Source organism: Macrotis lagotis, chromosome 7 (genome assembly GCF_037893015.1).
Source record: "Macrotis lagotis isolate mMagLag1 chromosome 7, bilby.v1.9.chrom.fasta, whole genome shotgun sequence".
Classification (NCBI taxonomy): domain Eukaryota; kingdom Metazoa; phylum Chordata; class Mammalia; order Peramelemorphia; family Peramelidae; genus Macrotis; species Macrotis lagotis.
The window spans coordinates 161508190-161528737 of NC_133664.1; the positions used below are offsets into that span (position 1 = coordinate 161508190).

A 20548-nucleotide genomic window follows, 5' to 3' on the forward strand; every position below is an offset into this window, starting at 1 on the left:
TTTTTCCATGAAGTTAGAGGGTTATACTAAATTATGGCAAAAGTCCTTTCCATCTCTAAACTTTCTGTTTATGAAAAAATAATCAGCACATAATCTGTCCTTTTTCTATCTTTCACTCTACTCACTTGGTATTTTCCCATCATAAAATGCAGTGCACAGTCTCAGACACAGAGCAAGGATTTAATGAACAATTGCTGAATAAATGAATGAATTTCTTGCAAGTTGTTAATGAAGTTTTAACCCAGGAAACAGATAAAAATATTCTTTAAAAATGTGTTCATGTGGGGCAGCTAGTTGGCACAATGGATAGAGCACCGGTCCTAGAGTCAGCAGTATCTGAGTTCAAATCTGGCCTCAGACACTTAATAATTACTTAGCTGGATGGCCTTGGGCAAGCCACTTAACCCCATTTGCCTTGCAAAAACCTAAAAAAATGGGTTCATATAAAAGAGGAACTAATTCATTGATTATTAAATATAATCCAAAGAGTTTATCTATAAAATAATTTTGACCTAATTAGAAAAACATTTGAGATTTGGAATATTTGTATGTAGTTAATAAAAAGTACTATCTAGAGAGTGAGAGTTTCCAAAGGTATTCATTGATATTATTTCATTTGATCTTCACAACAATTCCTGTGAAATAGGAGATATTTTTAATCCTGATGTTACAAGTGAAAAATCTGAAGTTGAGAGGACAAATGATTTGTCCAAAATCATACTATTGATAAGGGTTTGACAAGATTTTGAACTTAAAATTTTCTGATTCAGAGTACAAATCTAGGTCTCTGCCTACATTCCAACTACCTATTGCCCCCAAATGATTCAGTCTTATTGTTTTGTTTTAGGTTCTCACTGTTGAATGGCCTTGATTTCACACTTACTGCACTTTGGGGATTAACATGATCAATCCCCAGAACTGCCATAGCCTTCACAATGGCCAGAATGGATTGTAGGGTGTTACTGTAAACAACAGCTTTGAACTCCATACATTCTTGCTCTGTATAACCATTCTTGTGGATAATCCTGTATTTGAAACAAAAAAAAGACCTCAGTGAGTTTAATATTAGACTAAGAGATTGGAGGGGCAGTTCTGAACCACTAAATTTCACTGGCACTGAGAATTCCTGAATATGGAAAATTCTCTCTGCAGTGCAGATTAGCAAACAATCTACACTACAAAGTCATTGTGCATTGCACAAGATATTGCCAAATTAACAGATTTGCTCAGGTCACACAATTCATACGCATTAGGAATAAGATGTGAACTCAGTGCTTCTTCAAGGCATATCCTTTAAACTCTGTCCATATTGACTGAAAAATCTAAGGAAACAATTCTGAAAGGGGATCCATTCTATTTTTAAAATTATTGAGGATCTAAGAGTTTAATTTTTTTATTGTGGGTTAGGTCAATTTGTTTGTACCTTATCAAAAATTAAAATGTCCTAATATTATTATAATTTTAACCATGTGGATCCCCTGAATTAGTCTTAGGATCCCCATGTTTCCCACCCTTTAAGAAATACTTTGACAAACAATAAAAAGAAGAGGAAACAAATATCTCATAATGGCAATGTAAAATATCAAATGACCTTAGATTTGATTTCTTTTTTTATCATTTAATTTTTTAAATTTTCTTTTGAATTTTTTGACCTTGATTTTATATAATCAGGAAAAAATACTAGACTGTTTGGAGACCCTGGAATTCTCTGGGAATACACTATTTACTTATGGCAAATCATTTTGCTTGGAAAGTTCACTCCCTCTTAAGAAAATAATATCCAGATTCTCAGGACACAAGCATATACAATACAGTGAAATTTTTAATAGAATGTTGAACAATTTCTACAGGAAGTACAGTCAGTAGTTAGGAAATGCTTGCCTCTTCTGATCACTTAAGATACAGGGGAAAATAGGAAGGTCTGTTTTCTATTTTTAGTACTACTTCATGTTGATTTCCAGTGGAAGGAAAAAGCATCTGTTTTGATTTAAGTAAATGATCTGTGGTTGAATTTATTGTTATTCCTTAATATAATTATGTACCAGTATAGTTTCATCTGTATTTTGTTTAATGTGTCTATTCCTTCCATTTAAACTATTGTTCAGAAAGAAGCCAGATCAAGTTTTACTGGTTGATCTGGAGGGGTACACACACACACACACACACACACACACACACGCACACACGCACACACACACACCACTTATCTATGCATATATACATATACACATACATATATGTATTTATATGTGTGTGTACATACACATGTCCAGAATAATAGCAACCCTTCTTTCCTTCTTCCACCTATTGAATGTTAAATTTACCATTAAAAGAGAGCCCCAGCAGATGTCTGCATAGAGTGAATTTTCTATTCACTACTCCAACATACCCTTTGGTCATTCTGATAGTCTGTTTCCCAACCTCTTTATGAATTATTCCTTCATCATTATCACCTGTAATAGATTCTTATAAGATTGATTTTGTTTCTGTCCCCTTTCAGATACCCCCCCCCAAATATTTGTACCTCACCATTCTGGTTCCTAAATTTCCTCAGGTATGTCTTTTAAATGTGCAATGGTAACTTGACCTTTGCCCTCTAGTCACACAACAATCACCCTCATGCCATTGCAACTATTTCAATAGACTCCCAAGTGTTCTCTTTGCCTCTAACCTTACTCCAATTCTTCCTTACACAGAAGTCAAAGTGATATTTTAAAGAGTCAATCTGTCTGTGGCATTTCCGGACAATAAACTCCAGTGACTCCCTGTTCTTTTTAGAATCAAAAATAACCTTCCATATATGTTAATTAAGGCTCTTCATAACCACACCCAGTCTACCTTTGTGACTTTGCTCCATATCATTACCCTTTAATCCTGCCAAATTGACCGTCTTACTTATTCCTTACACACCCTAAATTCCATCTCAAACCTCTTATGATGCTTTTGCATCAGCTATCTCTGATGGTTGCAATATTCTTGCTCCTCATTTTTAACTCTTATAATGCAAAGTTTATTTTAAGTCTTAATTGAGTTCACCTTTATGAGATCTTTCTGATCTCTCACCTTTAACTACTAATTCTTTTATTTTCCCCTCTCCCCATTACTGTGTTCATTTTATCTGCACATAAACATTCAGGTTACTTTCTTGATAGAATGTATGCCTTATGAGGGGAAAAGAGTGCTTTATTTTTGGATTTATAGTCCTAGCACTTGGAAGATACAGGATGTTTAGTAAAAGATCATTGGCTCTTAACTTATCTTTTTTTAAATATTAGTATGGTCATTTGGCTATTGCTCTTAGACCAAAGATTCCTCCCTTTTTTTAAAAAAAGGGTATGATTTCCTGGATTCATATTCCTGCCTTAGTTATATGTTTTAGTCATGAGTCCCAACTCATTAAAACATAGGAGTAGTATCTGTGAGGTCAAATTTGTCTCCTAACTTCAGAGTTTGTAGTTGACCTTGATGCTCTTTGTTCTTCGGCCACAGAGCAAAATATATAGGAGAGAGATGCAGCTTAAGAAGCAAAGCAGGGCTAGTTTCAATAAGTGAGCCTAGATTTATCTAGTCACAGGAATGTAATATAATGTGAGGATGAGTTTAAGAGTATACCCTAAGTGCTTTGTGACTTTTTGTTTCTAAGACAAATTGTTGAAATCCACTGAAATATCTCTAGATAGGGTCTGGAGAAACTAAGATAGTTTTTGGTGTTGCTTTAATCTGAATTCTGGTGTGATGAAGGCTATTACTATTCATAATAAATCACAAATGCTTCAAACTAAGGTGCAGGTTATAGCTTGGAATTTCTGCAGAAGGCATCAGCTGAAACTTCAGGTTTTAGGTCACTCTCTGTACAAGATCATGTGGACATAGACTCACTTTAGCAAATAATATGGTATAGTGATGCTCCTTATCATGGTGTTTGACTTCGATTTAAAAGGAAGAGCTATGTAGTCTACCAGAAAGAGTAATGGATTTGTAGTCAAATAACTTGCTTCTGTCATTTGCTACCTATAAGACCTATGGCTAAATGATTTAACTTCTCTACTTCAGTTTCCTTTTGTTTAAGTAAGGGGATTGGATTAGATGATTTCCCTTTGAGTCCTAAAGTTCCTAAGATGTATGAAAACCATTTCAACAAAGAAAGTTAATGTATTCAAAGCATGATTTTACTCATAGAAATTTGCAGAGGCACTTTCTAGGCATCAGATAAAATTAAAACTGCCAATTCCTATTGTTATGTCCATTCCATAAAAGCAGCATTGATTTTAAAATGATATTCTACAAAGCTGGAACAGCTTTTGAGTAATGTTTATTTGAATGTGTGAAATTAATGTCTACTTGAAGATTTATCAGAGCAATTTGTCCTGATAATAAATTACAACCACAATATTTCTGGACTTCGTAGCAGTCAGTGGTCTAAGATATTTAGTAACCTATTTAAAAAAATAAAAACTCTCTCATCAAACAACAGGTGAACTGGGAGATGCTGTAATTTTAAATGAATTTGGGCAAAACTAGTATGAATTATTTCCTTGAGCATTTATTCATGACACAAATAGAAATTAATCTCTTCTCCCTTGCAACTATAAGAATACTATAGATCAGACAGGGATTGTGAGTTTCCTGTGAGACTAAAGTTATCTCTTCAATGTAAACCATCATTTCAAATTAATTGTTTTAACATGTGGTACTATCGTAGTCTCACTTTCACTGACAATCATATTATAATATTAATGATCAATAATTGAATATAGCTGAAAAATAAAATATCTAAAATTTTGACTCATGATTTCCCTACTGAGTAGGCTTCCCTATCCATTGATATAACACTCATCCTTCATTATATTATATTCTGGCAACATTATATTATATTCTGGCAAGATTATATTCTGGCAACATAAATGCCAAAAATTATTCTGGGGCTACAAAGATCATAATTATTTTTCTTCCTCAATGCTTATAATAAGTTAACTTGTTTAATCCTTTGTTATAATATGATGATAATAACAGACATTTACAGAGGACTTTATTATTATTAAAATATTTATGTGATGATAATAATATCAGATGTCTGAACTTTTGAACACTCCTTTTCATGGTCTCTCTGTTTCATTCAGCCAAGGTTTTCTCTTTTTTTTAAGCTACTTTTTCCTATCTCTAAAAGTGTTTTTGTCCCTGCTGCCCTGCCATGGTTAAATTTGATTCTTATTTTCTCCTCACCAAAACAAAAACTCTTGCCACTACCTAATGTCTTCCATGACTTCCAAAGACAGAAATGATCCCTCCTTTGTCAAATTTCTCCTAAAACTTTGCCTGGTCTTTTACATGTATTCCACTATCCTCTGAATCATTCTTTTTTGTATATTTGTGGTTTATTATATATTAGGCAAAATTTTTGAGAGCAAGTGCAGCTACCTTTGTATCTCATGTCAATCTATAAACTTTGTCTGCAGTCAATATTTGTTGAATTGAATTGCTATAGAACATTATAGTTTACATGGTATTTTTTCATAATAATTTCTTGAGAATAGTAGTATATTTTATCCCCATTTTATATATAAGGAACAAATTAACTGACTTGCTATAATGTTATTCAGTGAGATTCTTATCATTGTGCATTGTTGGCTAAATTTGTATGCATAAATTTGTGTTTTATACACATCTTGGTTTTATATATTACTAAGACTCAACATTCCCCTACTGGAAATTAAATAAGAGGAGGACTGATCAGAGGTAAATGAATGGTTCAGGGTATACAACACTGGACCTAGATCTAGGGAGAAATTGAGCTCCTCAGTCAATGACCAACTGTGATCAAAGTCATCAATCAGCATCTCTTAGATTTGACTTCATCATCTGTTAAATGAGCCTAGTATGTAGGTATTTCTGTATGTATGTATGTATGTATATACATACATACATACATACATATTGCTTCCTCAAGTCTAAAAGTTATCTAGCATTTTCATTTATGCTCTGTAAAACCTAGGATAGCAGTTGGTGTACTATAGATATTCCATAAATATTTGTAGATACACTGAATAAGGTAATTAAAAGTGAAGTTTAAAAAAAAACACAAAGAAGATAAAACCTTTCCTAACTTTAAGAAATTAATCTCATCTCAATTCCAAATTTCCATTCAATTCTCTCTTAAATCCTAGACCATCTTTGTAATGTCTTTGAAATTGGTTCCTTCCTTTACACACACTATTACCATGCTCACACATGTCCTGATTACTACCATCTGAATAACTATCAAAGTCTTTTAAAAGATTCTATTGCTTCTTCTCATCTTGCTGCAAGAATATTGTTCCAAATATGCAGCTCAGGTTATGTTACTATAATGCTCAAAATCTTTGGTGGATCTTTGTTACATATCGAGTAAAACAAACCATGTTTGCTTAATGTTCAAATCTCTGCTATTTATCCCTCCCTCCCTTTAATCACATCTTACTACTCAACTGCTCAGGCTGTGCTTTCCAGTCATATTAGGAAACTTTTTGTACTTCTCCTTTCTCCATAAAACAATGCTGAAATTTGCTATATTCTACTCTATCTCTTTCCATAAATGACACCCTATATTTGGTATGTTCTCCATTTCTTGCTTTGCCTGAATGCCTCCCCATATTTTAAAATCTGATTCAGATGACACCTTTCCCCCTGATTCCCTTGAGTTGAAAATATAACTATTTCCCCTCTTTGAACTATATCTTATAAAAAAGGAAGTTCCATCATTTTTACATAACAGTCACTTTTCTATGTAATACAATGGATGAAGGCGATATCTGGAGTCAGGAAGACCTGAATTTAAAATCTAGCTTTATACACTTAGTAGCTTTGTGACCTCAGGCAAGTCATTTAACCTCTGTCTGCTCCAGTTTCCTCAACTGTAAAATGGAGATCATAGCTGCAACTACCATTCCAGTGACATAATCATAAAAAGAAATTATACTGGTAAAATGTTTTCTAAGCTTTTAACAACTATATGACTACTAGCTGCATTATTTATTATTATTATTATTATTATTATTATTATTATTATTATTATTATTATATACTACTTCACACCTTTTTCCCAGTAGTAAAGAAAAGGAAAAAAATTTAGGCTAAACTAACTAGCACAGCCAGTCTGACAGCATGTATAACAAACCACACCTTAAATCCCCAAACTCTGCAATAAAATCCTCTCTCTACTTTGTTTTGTAACTCTCCACTGACTTTTTATCGGAAGATATGCAGTACTATGATGTATTGGGAAGAGTTTAGAATTTTACACCCTGGGACCTGGACTTGAATTTATTGCTTAACCTCTCTTGGCCTCAGATTCCATGTCTAAAAATGAGTACATTGCATGAGACAATCTTAAAGTTCCTTATGACACTAAAGGTATGATCTTGGTTTTATATATTACTAAGACTCAACATTCCCCTACTGGAAATTAAATAAGAGGAGGACTGATCAGAGGTAAATGAATGGTTCAGGGTATACAACACTGGACCTAGATCTAGGGAGAAATTGAGCTCCTCAGTCAATGACCAACTGTGATCAAAGTCATCAATCAGCATCTCTTAGATTTGACTTCATCATCTGTTAAATGAGCCTAATAGCACTCCCTATCTATTACTACTTGTAATACAGGTAAAATGCTTTGTGACCCTGAAAGTGATATAAACTGATAATTATTGTTATAATACCTTACAACATATTTGCATATCTCCTCACCCTAACCATCAAGCTTTGTACTTAGCATTCTATAAATATTTGCTGCTATTGCCTTTCTTTTTTTATAAGAATCATTTCTCTTTCATTATGTTTGTGACTGTATGTGATCAGTACATTTACTAAAGGAGCTAGAAACGTCTCTGATTTAGCCCAAAAGAAGATGAAACAACAAAAAAACATTTCTAGTTTATCAATATTTTCTTTATATTTACCAACAATCAAAGATGGGCACAGGTTTCTCTACAAGAGTTAGATACTTACTTCATCTGCTTAACAATTGTGCTTTTTCCAGATTCACCAGCACCTGCAAAATGATAAGACCATTCATGGTTAACAATCTAGAAATATGGATGCACATAAGTACTAAAAGGTAATGATATTACTTCTCATCACAAAGGATGTTACTTTATTTGATAAACATCTTTTAATATTAATAGAAAGAAGATTCATTTCTACAAGTTTGGAAAATTTGCTGATATTTGCTCTCTTGAATCTTAGGGAAAGGATTTTGTCCCTCTTTTGTTTGTTCGTTTTTGTTGTTGATGTTGCTGTTGTTGTTGCTGCTGTTGTCATTCAATTGTTATTTAGTTGTTTTAATAGTATCTGATCTCTCTTATGACCCCATTTGGGATTTTCTTGGCAAAGATACTTGCCATTTCCTTTTCAAGCTCATTTTATAAGAAAACTGAAGCAAATAGGGTTAAGGGACTTCCCAGGGTCACACAACTATGAAGGCTGGATTTGAACCTTGGTCTTCCTGAATCCAAACCTTGTGCTCTATCCACTGAACTATCTAACAACCTCCAAATATATTGCAGGGAAAAAAAATAATAACCCTATGGTTAAAAATTAATTCCCTGAAAAAGAGAGAAAATTTAATTATCTAATATTTATTTTCTTGATTTTACTCCATTGATCATCTCAAGGTCTGAGCTTAATCTCATTGTTTACAATTGTTATTGTAGGAGGAAATGTTTTTCTGATGGTGAAATTTGTGTATGCATGTGCAATGAAGTAATTCTGGATGACAAAGTATTGGGGATGCAGGTGGAGGGAATTGCAGGAAGGTAGTCTCCATAATATTATTGTGGCTCAGAAAAGGAATTCAGGATTCACTTGTAGACTGTCTTGATTTGTAGTTTCCCCTGTAGACCATTCATTGTGGATAAAATAGTCAACAGAAAGTAAACAGAAACAAAGAAGAAAATGATTCTTTACTCTAATATTCTCATAAAGATCAAGGTATAGCTTAATCTTATTTACTATATGAAGTTCTGCTTGTCATTTGCTAATACAGAATGGAAAACAAACTGTTTTCAAAGCAATAATTTTGGACAATCATATAAAATGTATCTTCAAATCACTAATAATGAGGGAAATAAATATTAAAGGCAATCCATGATTTTTACCACATACACAGTAAATTGATAAAGATGGCATAAAACAGAAATAGAGTAGAAAAGATAGTAGAGAGTTAAATGAATGCATTATTGGTAGCGTTGTGAAATGATACAATTATTTTGTAAAATAATTTAAAATATGCTCAGAAAGTATCTTCAGTATCCATACCTTTAAACTGTTAGACACCAGTTATATCAGTGAAAAAATGAAGCACCTTATTCATCAAAATATTGATCAGAACTTTTGTAAGAATAAATAATTACAAAGTAATGGAGAATAGTTGATCAGATTGTAGTACATAGATGTAATGCAGTATTATTGTACTATAAGAAATCTTGAATATAGAGAAGCATGGGAAGAGTAAATGAAATAATTCCAAGTGATATTAGCAGAACCAGGAAAAAACATATATATATATATATATATATATATATATATATATATATATATATATGCATAAAAACTACAAAACAATTTAAAAAACCCCCTCAAATACTGCAAAATTATAATGATCAAGTAGTTTGGCCACCAAAAAAACAGATTTTAAAGGTTACTTCCTTGCCTTCTTTATAGAGATAGAAGACTGCCACTAATTTAAAATAATTTTAATGCATTGATTAGTTTTATTAAATATGTTTCTCTCTTATTTTTTGTCAGAAGGATAGCTTTCTAAATGAGAGAGAGGTTTAATGTAAAATGTAGATAGAAAAATGAAAAAATTCATAAGATTTTTCTTAAAAGAGCACAAAATTCTCACATATATCCAGATATTCTTATTAACCTATTTTCATGGTAGAAAAGAACTGGAAGCAAAGGACCCAGTTTAGTGAGTGGATAAATAATTTGAAGCATATGAATTAATTGAAAATTGTTATTCCAAAATAAAATAGTGAAAATGAAAAGAAATATGGAAATATTTATAATGACTGATTTACAATAAATGTATTAGATTCATGAAGGAGATATACTTAGAAACTATATTAACATAATACAGAAACAAAAAAGAAATAATTTAGTGATTATGATGAAGCAGAACAGTGATGAAGTAAAAAATAAATCTCCCTATGATGTTTAATAGTTACATGAAATGGAATATCATTGTCTTTAAAAGATCAAAATTATGGACAACTCTGAAAACAGATAAGCACTGTGTGAATCCTATATCTTTTTTTAGTCTCCTCAAATGGTGCCTTTTCTTTGAAGCTTTTCCTGCTCCTTTCAGCAGCTATTACCTATTGTTGTAAATCATTTCAGGAATATTTGACTCTTCGCTGTACCATTTGGGGTTTTCTTTTCGTCAAAGATGTAGTTTGCTACTTCCTTCTCTGGAAAATTTTATAGATGAGGAAACTGAGGTAAACAGGGTTAAGCAACTTGCTCAGTATCACATAGTTAATAAGCATCTGAAGTCAAATTTGATTTCAGAAAGATGTCTTCCTAACTCCAAACCTGATACTTCTTCCAAAAAGCAAAGTAAGGCACAGAGGAGCTAATGCATAAACATTATAAGGTTCTCTATGTTTTATTATGCCTGTTTCATAGATGAGATTCTATGATGAAGAGAAACTAAGTTTCTTGTCTGTGATCATTTTGGACATTTCAGACTGGATGTCCTGAATCTATCTTAAGATCAACCAATCCAATATTGAACTGCTCCATTATCTTTCCCCACATACCCTCCATTCTTTCAGACTTTTCTGCTTTGTTTTTTTTTTAATTAAAGAGACAACTAGGTTATTAACTTCGGAATTGTGCCTAACTTTCACATTTAATCAGTTACCAGATCTTGCCATTTCATCTTTTTCCTTTTCTATTATCAAATGACTCTGCAATTACACAAGTAACACTTTAGTTCATGCCTTTCACACATTTTCCAAGATTATAGCAACAATCCCCTAATAGATCTCTTTTCTCATGTCTTTTACACTATAGTCCATCCTACAAATTATTGCCAAAGTGATTTTCTTTATATGCAGATTTCACTAGGTGACTCTACTCAATGAATTTAAGTAACTTCCTATTGCCTCCAAAATAAAATGTAACTCCCTTGTTTAGCATCTAATCACAACATAACTCTTACCTCTTTACCAGTCTCAGTGGATAATATCCCCATCTTACCAAGTAATTACTCTTCCTTCCATAGCATTCCAGTTGGCCTGCTCTCTGCCCTTCACCTACTCCCCATTTGCCTGAAATGTTCTCCTTCCTTATCTTTGCCTCAGAATCCCTCTGTATCTGTAAGCCAAATCTCAGGCAACATCTTCTACATGATTCACCTTATTAGTAGTGACCATCCTCCAAAGTTATCTTGTGTTTGATCACTATATTTATATTTATTGACTTCATAATTATGCTTTTCATATTTAAATATATATTTAGTATGTTCTTTCTGAGAATGTCTGGCAATAAACATTTGTCAGATATCTACTATGTATTAGTTTTTTAAGTTTTTTTGTAAGTAGAGATGGGTTTCATTCTTTGTCCTTGTACCTCTAGTGCCCAGTATTTAATAAATGTTTGCTGACAGAATAATTGATTGATGGTCACATAGTCAGGAGCTGGATTCAAACCTAGGTCTCTTTTGAATTAGATTTAATACTCTATTATACTGTATTATCTCATGAGCAAGAAATTTTGTTTAGTATGGAATTGATAGGGTTTTGTGGATGATTAGGTGCATGAGATGAAGGACAAAGGTAGAGTAGGGCTGTAGATAATTGCAGGACTGAATGAGAGAAGGGTGATATGGAAATGAGGACAAAGAAATTAGCTTTGTAGCAGAATGTGTGGGATAATGATTAGTTCAGTTTCAGATATGTTGAACTTGAAGGGCTAATGGAGCAACTAAGTGGAGACATCTGACAGGCAATGGAATGAATAATATAGTAAGATGAAGATTAGATATAGATGGAGCACAGATGTAGAACTCATCTTCCTAGAAGCAATAGATAAGAGTAGATGAGATCACTGAAGGAAAGGTAGGAGAGAAAAAAGCAAAAAGGGATTCCTGTGGATAGAGCCTTGAGGAATGGTAACCTTAGAAATAATGGGGATTATGGAAAAAGAGCAAGTAACTTGAAGATTTCAAGCCCTTATCTATTCCCCTCAATAAGTAGGTGCTCTGCTTTATTTTCACAAATTTGAAATAATTCAGAAGTGAATTCTGGATTATATATCCCTTCTTCTAAGCTGGAGTTTGATCATAACTCATAAATATTGTCATTTGAAGCACTTTGGGAAGTTAGAGGGATTGCTGTAACAGAGAGGCCATTAGTCTTCTTACAAGGTCATGGCAATAAGTTACTTACTTGAGTCTGAATCTTTGCAGTTAGACATCTATGATTAGAACTCAAGGGCAGCTACCACAGTGGATAGAGAGTGAGGTCTGGAGTAAGGAAGACTGATCTTACTGAGTTCAAATCTGTCTTCAGACACATAATAGCTGGGTGACCCTGGGCAAGTCACTTAAGCCTCTTTGATTCAGTTGCTCATTGTAAAATGAGCTATAGAAGAAAATGACAAACCATTCTAGTATCTATTCCAAGAAAACTGATAAAAGAATCATGAAATCAGACAGGGCTGAAAAACAACTCAACAACAATTACAAAGAACTCATTTGGTCCATTTCTTCTTCTATAAAATAGGGAGATTGGATTAATTATTTTTTAAAGATCTTTCCTAACTCTACATCTAGGGTCCTGATATACTAATTGTGTAAGATTGCTTCTGATAATGTCTTAGATTAATTTCTAATGGACCATTTAGAAGAGAATCCATATAATATGGTGAAATTCTATAAGCATTTTTTGGGGGAGGAAGTAAACTGGATTCTCAATTTGTGAAATCATCTATTTAGGAAACCTTTGGTGTATTATAAATTATCAATTTATACATAACTTTTAGTCTTAAAGAATTGGATGGGGTAATGTGGGATTAATTGACTTGACTAAGGTCTCACAACTTCAGTGTGATGCAGAAACTTGAATTAAACTCTTCCTTACTATAGGGTTGGTGCTCTATCCATTGTGCGAATATTTTTTCTCAGAGAAAAGAATATCAAGGCCTCTACAAAATGTCAATTGTTTGTCTATTGATTATTTTTTAAAAGAAATCAAATATATATACATATATGTATCTCTCTCTCTCTGTATATATATATATATATATATATATATATATATATATATTGCTGAAAAAAAAGCCAGAATTTCAGTCATATGATGTCCCCCTGCAAATTTAGATGTGACCATTCATTTTTACTAAATTACATTTAAAGCAATGTAGGAAGATTTATGTTTTCAACAAAATTCAGTTACATTGAGAGTTTCACTTTAACTCAGGATATTAACTTACTGATATCACACAATGAGTAATTTAATTAGAAACAATAACTGTCTTGTTTTGTAGGTGTGATTTTGGGCAAATCTTAGCATTTTCAAAGTGGTTATGTCTTTATTATTGAATATAGAAATTTTCTTAAATGATTTTACTGGATTTTTTTAGTGCATCAAGATTTTAGTGCATCAAAAAATACTTTTTTAGAATCATAGAATGTTTGAATTTAAGTTTCTATGGATCAATCTACTTATTTCCTCAATGAGAAAAATATGATTCAGAAAGTTTTAGTGACATTTTTTAAGGCCACAAAGCTAACTACTAGCAGAAATAGTATTAGAACATTTTTTTCACATTCTCAATTCATTATTTAGTCTACATGATGTTGAAGAATTGTCTCTTTTATTTAATGATTTTGTAAAATAAAAAATTAATAAAACTATTGCTTTAGAGTTCAAAGCACCTCCCCATCTCCTTATAGGTTTATACTCAAATTTGTACAATAAAATTTATTTATTGGAAGTCAATTCATTTTGGAATATTATATTAAACTGCCTCCTCTCATTTATATGGAAGGTGTCATCTCTTGTATAATTTTCTTTCTGTTTTCTTCATTCCTACCTGCCGCTTTCTGAATGCAGGCAGCATTTTTTCTTCAGGGTGGAAGGCAGATTTGGGCTTTGCAATTTTTAGAATTTTTCCTTTTGGAATTTCTTTAAGGGCATGATTGTTGTATTCATTCTATTTTTACTTCACTCATTCTAATAGGTCTGTGAGTTTTTAATTAATTTCTTGTTACTGAGTCATTTTGACTACAGAAATGTTCAATTTAACTATAAAGGACATATGAAAGAAAATGCTATCTGCATTCAGTGAAATAAATGAGACAAGCATTTATAGAATGGTTTTACATATTTAGAATTATGTATGTTTATAATACACATATATGAACATGTATATGCATACATATCTAATATATATTTGTGTCTAATGATAGCCATCTCTTGAGTGGGGGGTGTTACAAGATAACTATACATTTAAAAAAGAATAGCAATTATTTGTATATTAAATAGATTTGCAGTTTCAAGCATAATCATTTTTTCTATTCTACTATGTTTTATTTCTTATAGAGAAACTTATATCATTTTTAAGCTCAGAATAAGAATTTTTTTTAAAAAAGAAAGGAAGTTGGCTCTGGGGGTAGAGTCAAGGTGGCAACAGGAGAAGAGCCTCTCCTAGGAGTTCTTTCTATAATATTTCAAAAATCATAAAATTATGACTCTAAATTTTCAAAAGACAGAACCCACAGAGGGATCCAGTGAGGCAATTCTCCAGACCAAGGTAACCTGGAAAATAGTGGAAAGGCTTTGCTACATGGGTTAGAGGGGTAGCCTGCCAGAGTGAAGGAACTTCAGTGTCCTGGAGGTAGCCCGAGGGCTCCTGGGAGCCATGGCTCAGGGCAGTGGGGGCAGTTTCCTTACCTACATTCTGGGGAGCACAAGCACAACTTGGAAGATCAGTGGGGGGACCTCTGCCATAGCTAGTTAGCCCATGAAGCCCAGCCCTCAGGGCATTCAGCAAGCAGCTGTGGCCACTGCAGCCCAGATCCAGGAAACAGAAGCAGGAAGCAAGCAACTGAGTCTTGAGTGCTCAGCTTACCAAAGGTAGGGGAGTGGAGAGAGAATTATGAGGTCTATCCTCTGTACCTGGAACAGGACTCTGGGGCTCTGACCACATTCAGATCCTGATCACAGTCTGGGCCCCCCATAGAGCAGCAGGGCCCTCCCCCACCTCAGCCCCATGGCAGAGGGGTGTACTTTTGATCATTCACAAACCAGGAGGGAAGACAGATTCTTGGGCGGGGGGGTATCCCAATAATACTCAAAAGCTCAGGAAGCACCAGGAACAGGCTGGGGAAATGAGTAAATAGAGAAAAATGAGGAACACCACTGAGAAATACATTGTCTATGTTCCTAAGAAGGATCAAAATACTCAAGCTGAAGATGAGGAAGTTTCTGCATCTAAAGACTCCAAGCAAAGCAGAAATTGGGCACAGGCTATGACAGAGCTCAAAAAATATTTTGAACATCAAGTAAAGGAGATATAACAAAAATTGGGAAAGAAAATGAGAGAGATGCAGGAAAAACATGAAAAAAATCAGCAGCTTAGTCAAGGAAATCCAAAAAAAAATGCTGAAGAAAATAACATATTAAAAACCAGCATAAGTCAAATGGATAAAACAATTCAAAAAGTTATTGAGGAGAAGACTGCTTTAAAAAGTAGAATTGGCCAGAAGGAAAAAAAAGATAAGAAAGCTCTCTGAGGAAAACAAATCCTTCAGATGCCAAATGGAGCTAAAGGAAGCTGTTGACTTTACAAGAAGTCAAGACACAATACTTCAACACCAAAAGAATGAAAAATTAGAAGAAAATGTGACACATCTCATTGAATAAACAACTGATCTAGAAGACAGATTCAGGAAAGATAATTTAAAAAATTATTGGGATACCTGAAAGTCATGATCAGGAAAAGAGCCTTGACCTCATTTTTAAAGAATTTCTACAGGAAAATTGCCCAGATATCCTAGAAGCAGAGGGCAAAATTAAAATTGAGAGAATCCACTAATCTCCCCCAGAAAGAGATTCAAAAAAACCAACCCCCAGGAATATTATAGCCAAGTTCCAGAACTCCCAAGTCAAAGAGAACATATAACAAGCAGCCAGAAGTACACAATTCAGATATCATGGAGCTGCAATCAGGATCACACAGGACTTAGCAGCAACTACATTAAGGGCTCATAGGGCTTGGAATATAATATTCTGGAAGGCAAAAGAGCTCAGAATGCAACTGAGAATCAACTTCCCAGTAAAAATGAACATCCTCTTCCAGGAGAAAAGATGGACTTTCAATGAACCAGGGGAATTACAATTGTTCCTGTTGAAACAACCAGAGCTGAACAGAAAGTTTGATCTTCAAATACAGGACTCAGGTGAAGCATACAGAGTCAAGGAGAAGGGTAAATTATGAGGGACTTAATGATAATGAACTGCATGTATTCCTGCATAAAAAAATGATACTGATAATACTCATATGAAACTTCTCATTTAATAGCACAGGTAGAAGGAGCTTTTATAGATGAAGCACAGGAGAAAGCTGAATTTGAAGATATAATATATTGTAAAAATGCAGTCAATGGCTAAAGGGAATTATGGGAGTAAGAGAAAGGAGAGGTTGAATAGGCTAAGATATTTTATATAATAAGAATTTTTATTGCAATGAGCTATTGCAATGATATGGAAGGTGGAAGGCAAGGGGGAATGAGGGAACCTTTGCTCTCATCAGAGCTGGCTCAGAGAGGAAACAGCATATATGCTCAATGGGGTATAGACATCTAGAGTAAAAAGGAGAGAAGGGGGACAGGGGTAAAGGGGGGGATGTGAGTGATGGAAGAGAGGGTGTACCATGGGGGAGAGTGGTCAGATATAACACATTTTCTTTTTTACTTCTTGCAAGGGGCTGGGATTTAATGGCCTGTCCTGGACCACAGGGCCTGGTGGTTGCTGGGCCATAGGGGTGGTATGTGGGCTTAGGGCCTCTTGGCCCCAGGGCCAGTAATCAGTCTGATGCGCCACTAAGCTACCCTACAGTACAGAGTGAAAAGAGAGAGAAAATATAGTATATGGTATTGGGGAGGTATGAATGGAGTTGTATTCAACAATGACAATGGTGGAAAAATAAGGAAGTAGTTTTTGTGATAGACTTATAAAGAATGTGATCCACTCACGACAGAGCTGGTGTTGTAGGAACACAGACTGAAGTACATTTAAAATTTTTTTTTTCTCTTTCCTTCACTTTATTGCTCATGAGGGTCTATATTTTTTTGGGGAGGGGGTATTATATTTACTCTTAAACAAGAATATTTTAGTAATGTATAAAGACATCATTTGTACAAAAGATATATATATATATGTATATACATATATATATAAAATGATTACCTAAAGGTGGGATGAAAAGGAGGATGTTGGAAAATGAAGGTAGCATAAAAAAATTGTTTTGTTGGCCATAGAAAAATGAATACAAGTAAGTAGATATTAAGCACATAAAAAAAATGAAGGGAAGTGAGCATGAAATTTTATCAGTATTGTTTCTAGCATTTTAAAATAATAATTATAAGAGAATTCAATTACTTTTAAATGATCTCTTCTTGATTAATTATCTTGGCCACTTGTTTTTGCTATTCATTCTTCTCCCTACCCTCTTAGAAATTTATTGCTGTCTTTTAGACTTCTTGATTTCTGTTTAACCTATTCTAGCTTTCTGAGTTTATTTCTTGGATAAGGTTTGAGTTTCTTGTGCATCTTAAATTTATTTCTTCCAGAGTTTTCATTTATTTTACTTTTGAATTTCTTGACTCATTTTTCCCTAGGCATTTATGTAGTCATTATCAGAAAACCAATTTTTCTTTCAGTATATGTTTGTTTGTTTTTTAACTATCTCTTTATAATATTTGTAATATATTAACTTTTCTTTGATTTAATCATTAGGGCTCTATTAGGATCAAGCTCTTCTTTCTACTTCACTTTTGAGTGAAATGGCCAATGCTCTTTGGTCTCATCCTGGATTTCATGGTTTGTTGTACTGACCTCCTCCTGGAATTAGGCCCCTTTGCATCTTTGGGTTTTGGAGCACTGATCTTAAGGGCCCTCCCTGGACAGAGATACCTCTTGGTCTTGTCTGACCTGGTCTGAGATCTGTGTCACCAAGATAGCTAACATTTGCTAAGTAGTTAATCAAGGTCATTGCCTGTTGACACTCCAAAGGGCTTCCAAGTTTCCTCTTATGGTACATTCTTATCATCCTGGGGGCATTATGAATATTCTGGAAATTTCTCAGAGGAGTCCTCTACTTTTTCTACCTGACCATATGGAACCTTGAAAATTTCAAGTGTCCCTCTTTTGGGGATCAAGTATCCCTTCATTTTGGTCACTCTGATATTTGCTTTACTTAAAGTACCCCTTTCCTATTGTCCATGAATCTGTGTCTGACTTTTGATATGGTTCTGGGATAAAAGAAGTCATTGTATGTCCTCACTGGATTTCTTAACTATCATGTGGTGTGGATTTTATCTCAGTATTTGCTTTGATAGATACAGGCCAACTTCCTACTATTCAGAAAGTCATCTTATCAGCAAGTCCCACTACATTATTTAATTGAGTATATTATAATATATTTTAAATTTAAGTGGAAATATCTAGGTAAATTTCAACACTTTTTGTAGGAAATCTTGATTTTACCAGGTTTGTCAGAAAAAATGCAGGTCTGAGGGTGTCTCACATATGTAGTCTCTGCTTCAGGATAGACTGGATCACTTGAATTTTGGAATTCTGAATTACAGTCAAATCAAATCAGTAAGTATTTATTGTTTACTATATCCACCATACTATTTATGGTGGAATTACAAATACAAGCAGAATGAGATTGCCTGCCTTCATGGAGTTTACATACCAATGAAAAATATGACAACATGTAAAAAGAAGTTGAAAAGGAGGAAGGGGTGATGGAGGAAGTTCAGGGTTTCAGTAATGGAACTTGAAAAGAAATGAAGACATGTTTAGCCTGGGTATTTTCCTTTAAACTAAAGTCCCAAAGAGAACTGCAGAATTAAGCAAGGAGGCAGAATGGTGGAGGGGTGAGAAGACTGGGTAAGAAGTGGGCTTCCAGGGTAAGGAGGATCTTCTGGCATTGTGAGAAAATGAAGGTTCAAGGAATAACTGATCAATCAGGGAAGGGGTCACAATGATAGTATATATATATATATATATATATATGTATCCAGGCTAAGAAATTGGGGGCTGAAAGCAGAAGGGCTAATGGTGATAGAGAGTCCACATTATCTTCAGTTCCAATATGATGAGCCTATGGGAGAAGAGGACCACAAGGATACCAAAGGAGTGACAGATCTACCCACACTGGATAAATAAAGCAACTAAAACCTTCTATCTTGATCAGTATTGGGATAGGATCCACTCAGACATGCATCTGGGTTTGAGAGCAGGCCATGCCCTCCTCACTAGCTCTCTAAGCTTTGACAACTGCCTGGGTTTGCAGAAGACAGGATTTTAGGCAAATCTCATCTTGAACTTCAGTTTCCTCATCTGTAAAAGGAAATATATGACTAAGTGATCCTTTTATTCAACTACAATGTCAAAAAAAATTATTCAATAAGAAGTCAATTTAATTTTAAATGCTTTGGAAAATAAAGGTTGGTATACCAACAACATGACTAGAAAACATTTTTTTCTCCCTTTCTGAACATGATCTCCAGGGGATTTAGAAAAACCAAAGACTCTCATTTGATTATCACACTAAAAAGTAGAAGAGTCATAAAACATTTGTTTTTATTCTAGTAAATGCTATCTCCTGAGATTCTGAAGGGGAAAGAGCAAATTACAACTTACTACCTTTGCATTCTTTTCCATTAGAAGAGCACACATTAGGGGTGGCTAGGTGGTGCAGTGGATAGAGCACTGGCCCTGGAGTTTAGAGTACCTGAGTTCAAATCCGGCCTCAGACATCTTATAATTACCTAGCCATATGGCCTTGGGCAAGTCACTTAACCCCATTGCCTTGCAAAAACCTAAAAAAAAATAAAAACATAAATGAAGAGCACACTTTCCTTTGATATATTTGTCATGTACTTTAGGCAGAGTAAGGAGACAGTGTGACAAGGAGTGGTTTTTAAAGCATATAAAAGAATAAAGAATAATGGACTTTCAAGTAAGTCAAAAATTCAGTTATAAGTTATGTTTAAGGCAATTGCCTCAATCTCCCAAAAGAAAAATTGTCAGTCATTGGATTGAGGAGCTTTAACATCTACACCAAGGCAACTAGAGGCGCAGTGAGTATAATGCTGGGCTTGGAATCAGCAAGACTCATTTTCCTGAGTTTAATCCAGCCTCAGATACTATTTTTTATTTTTTTTTCTATTTGGGGGGCAGTGGGGTTAAGTGACTTGCCTAAGGTCACACAGCTAGGTAATTAAGTGCCTGAGGTTGGATTTGAACTCAGATCCTCCTGATTCCAG

The 20548-nt window shown here is 34.0% G+C and overlaps 1 protein-coding gene across 5 annotated transcripts in view; it reads right to left on the reverse strand.

The window, feature by feature from the left end:
• Positions 1-20548, reverse strand: part of GNAT3 (G protein subunit alpha transducin 3) — a 159581-nt gene that overhangs the window by 42841 nt on the left and 96192 nt on the right. For all 5 annotated transcript variants that reach the window (XM_074194026.1, XM_074194023.1, XM_074194025.1 and 2 more), the window contains 2 exons: positions 7987-8029; positions 884-1025 (listed from right to left, as the gene is read on the reverse strand). In XM_074194026.1, coding sequence (XP_074050127.1) covers positions 884-1025; positions 7987-7991 — 147 coding nt within the window. In that variant the 5' untranslated portion in view covers positions 7992-8029. The remainder of the gene's footprint in view (positions 1-883; positions 1026-7986; positions 8030-20548) is intronic.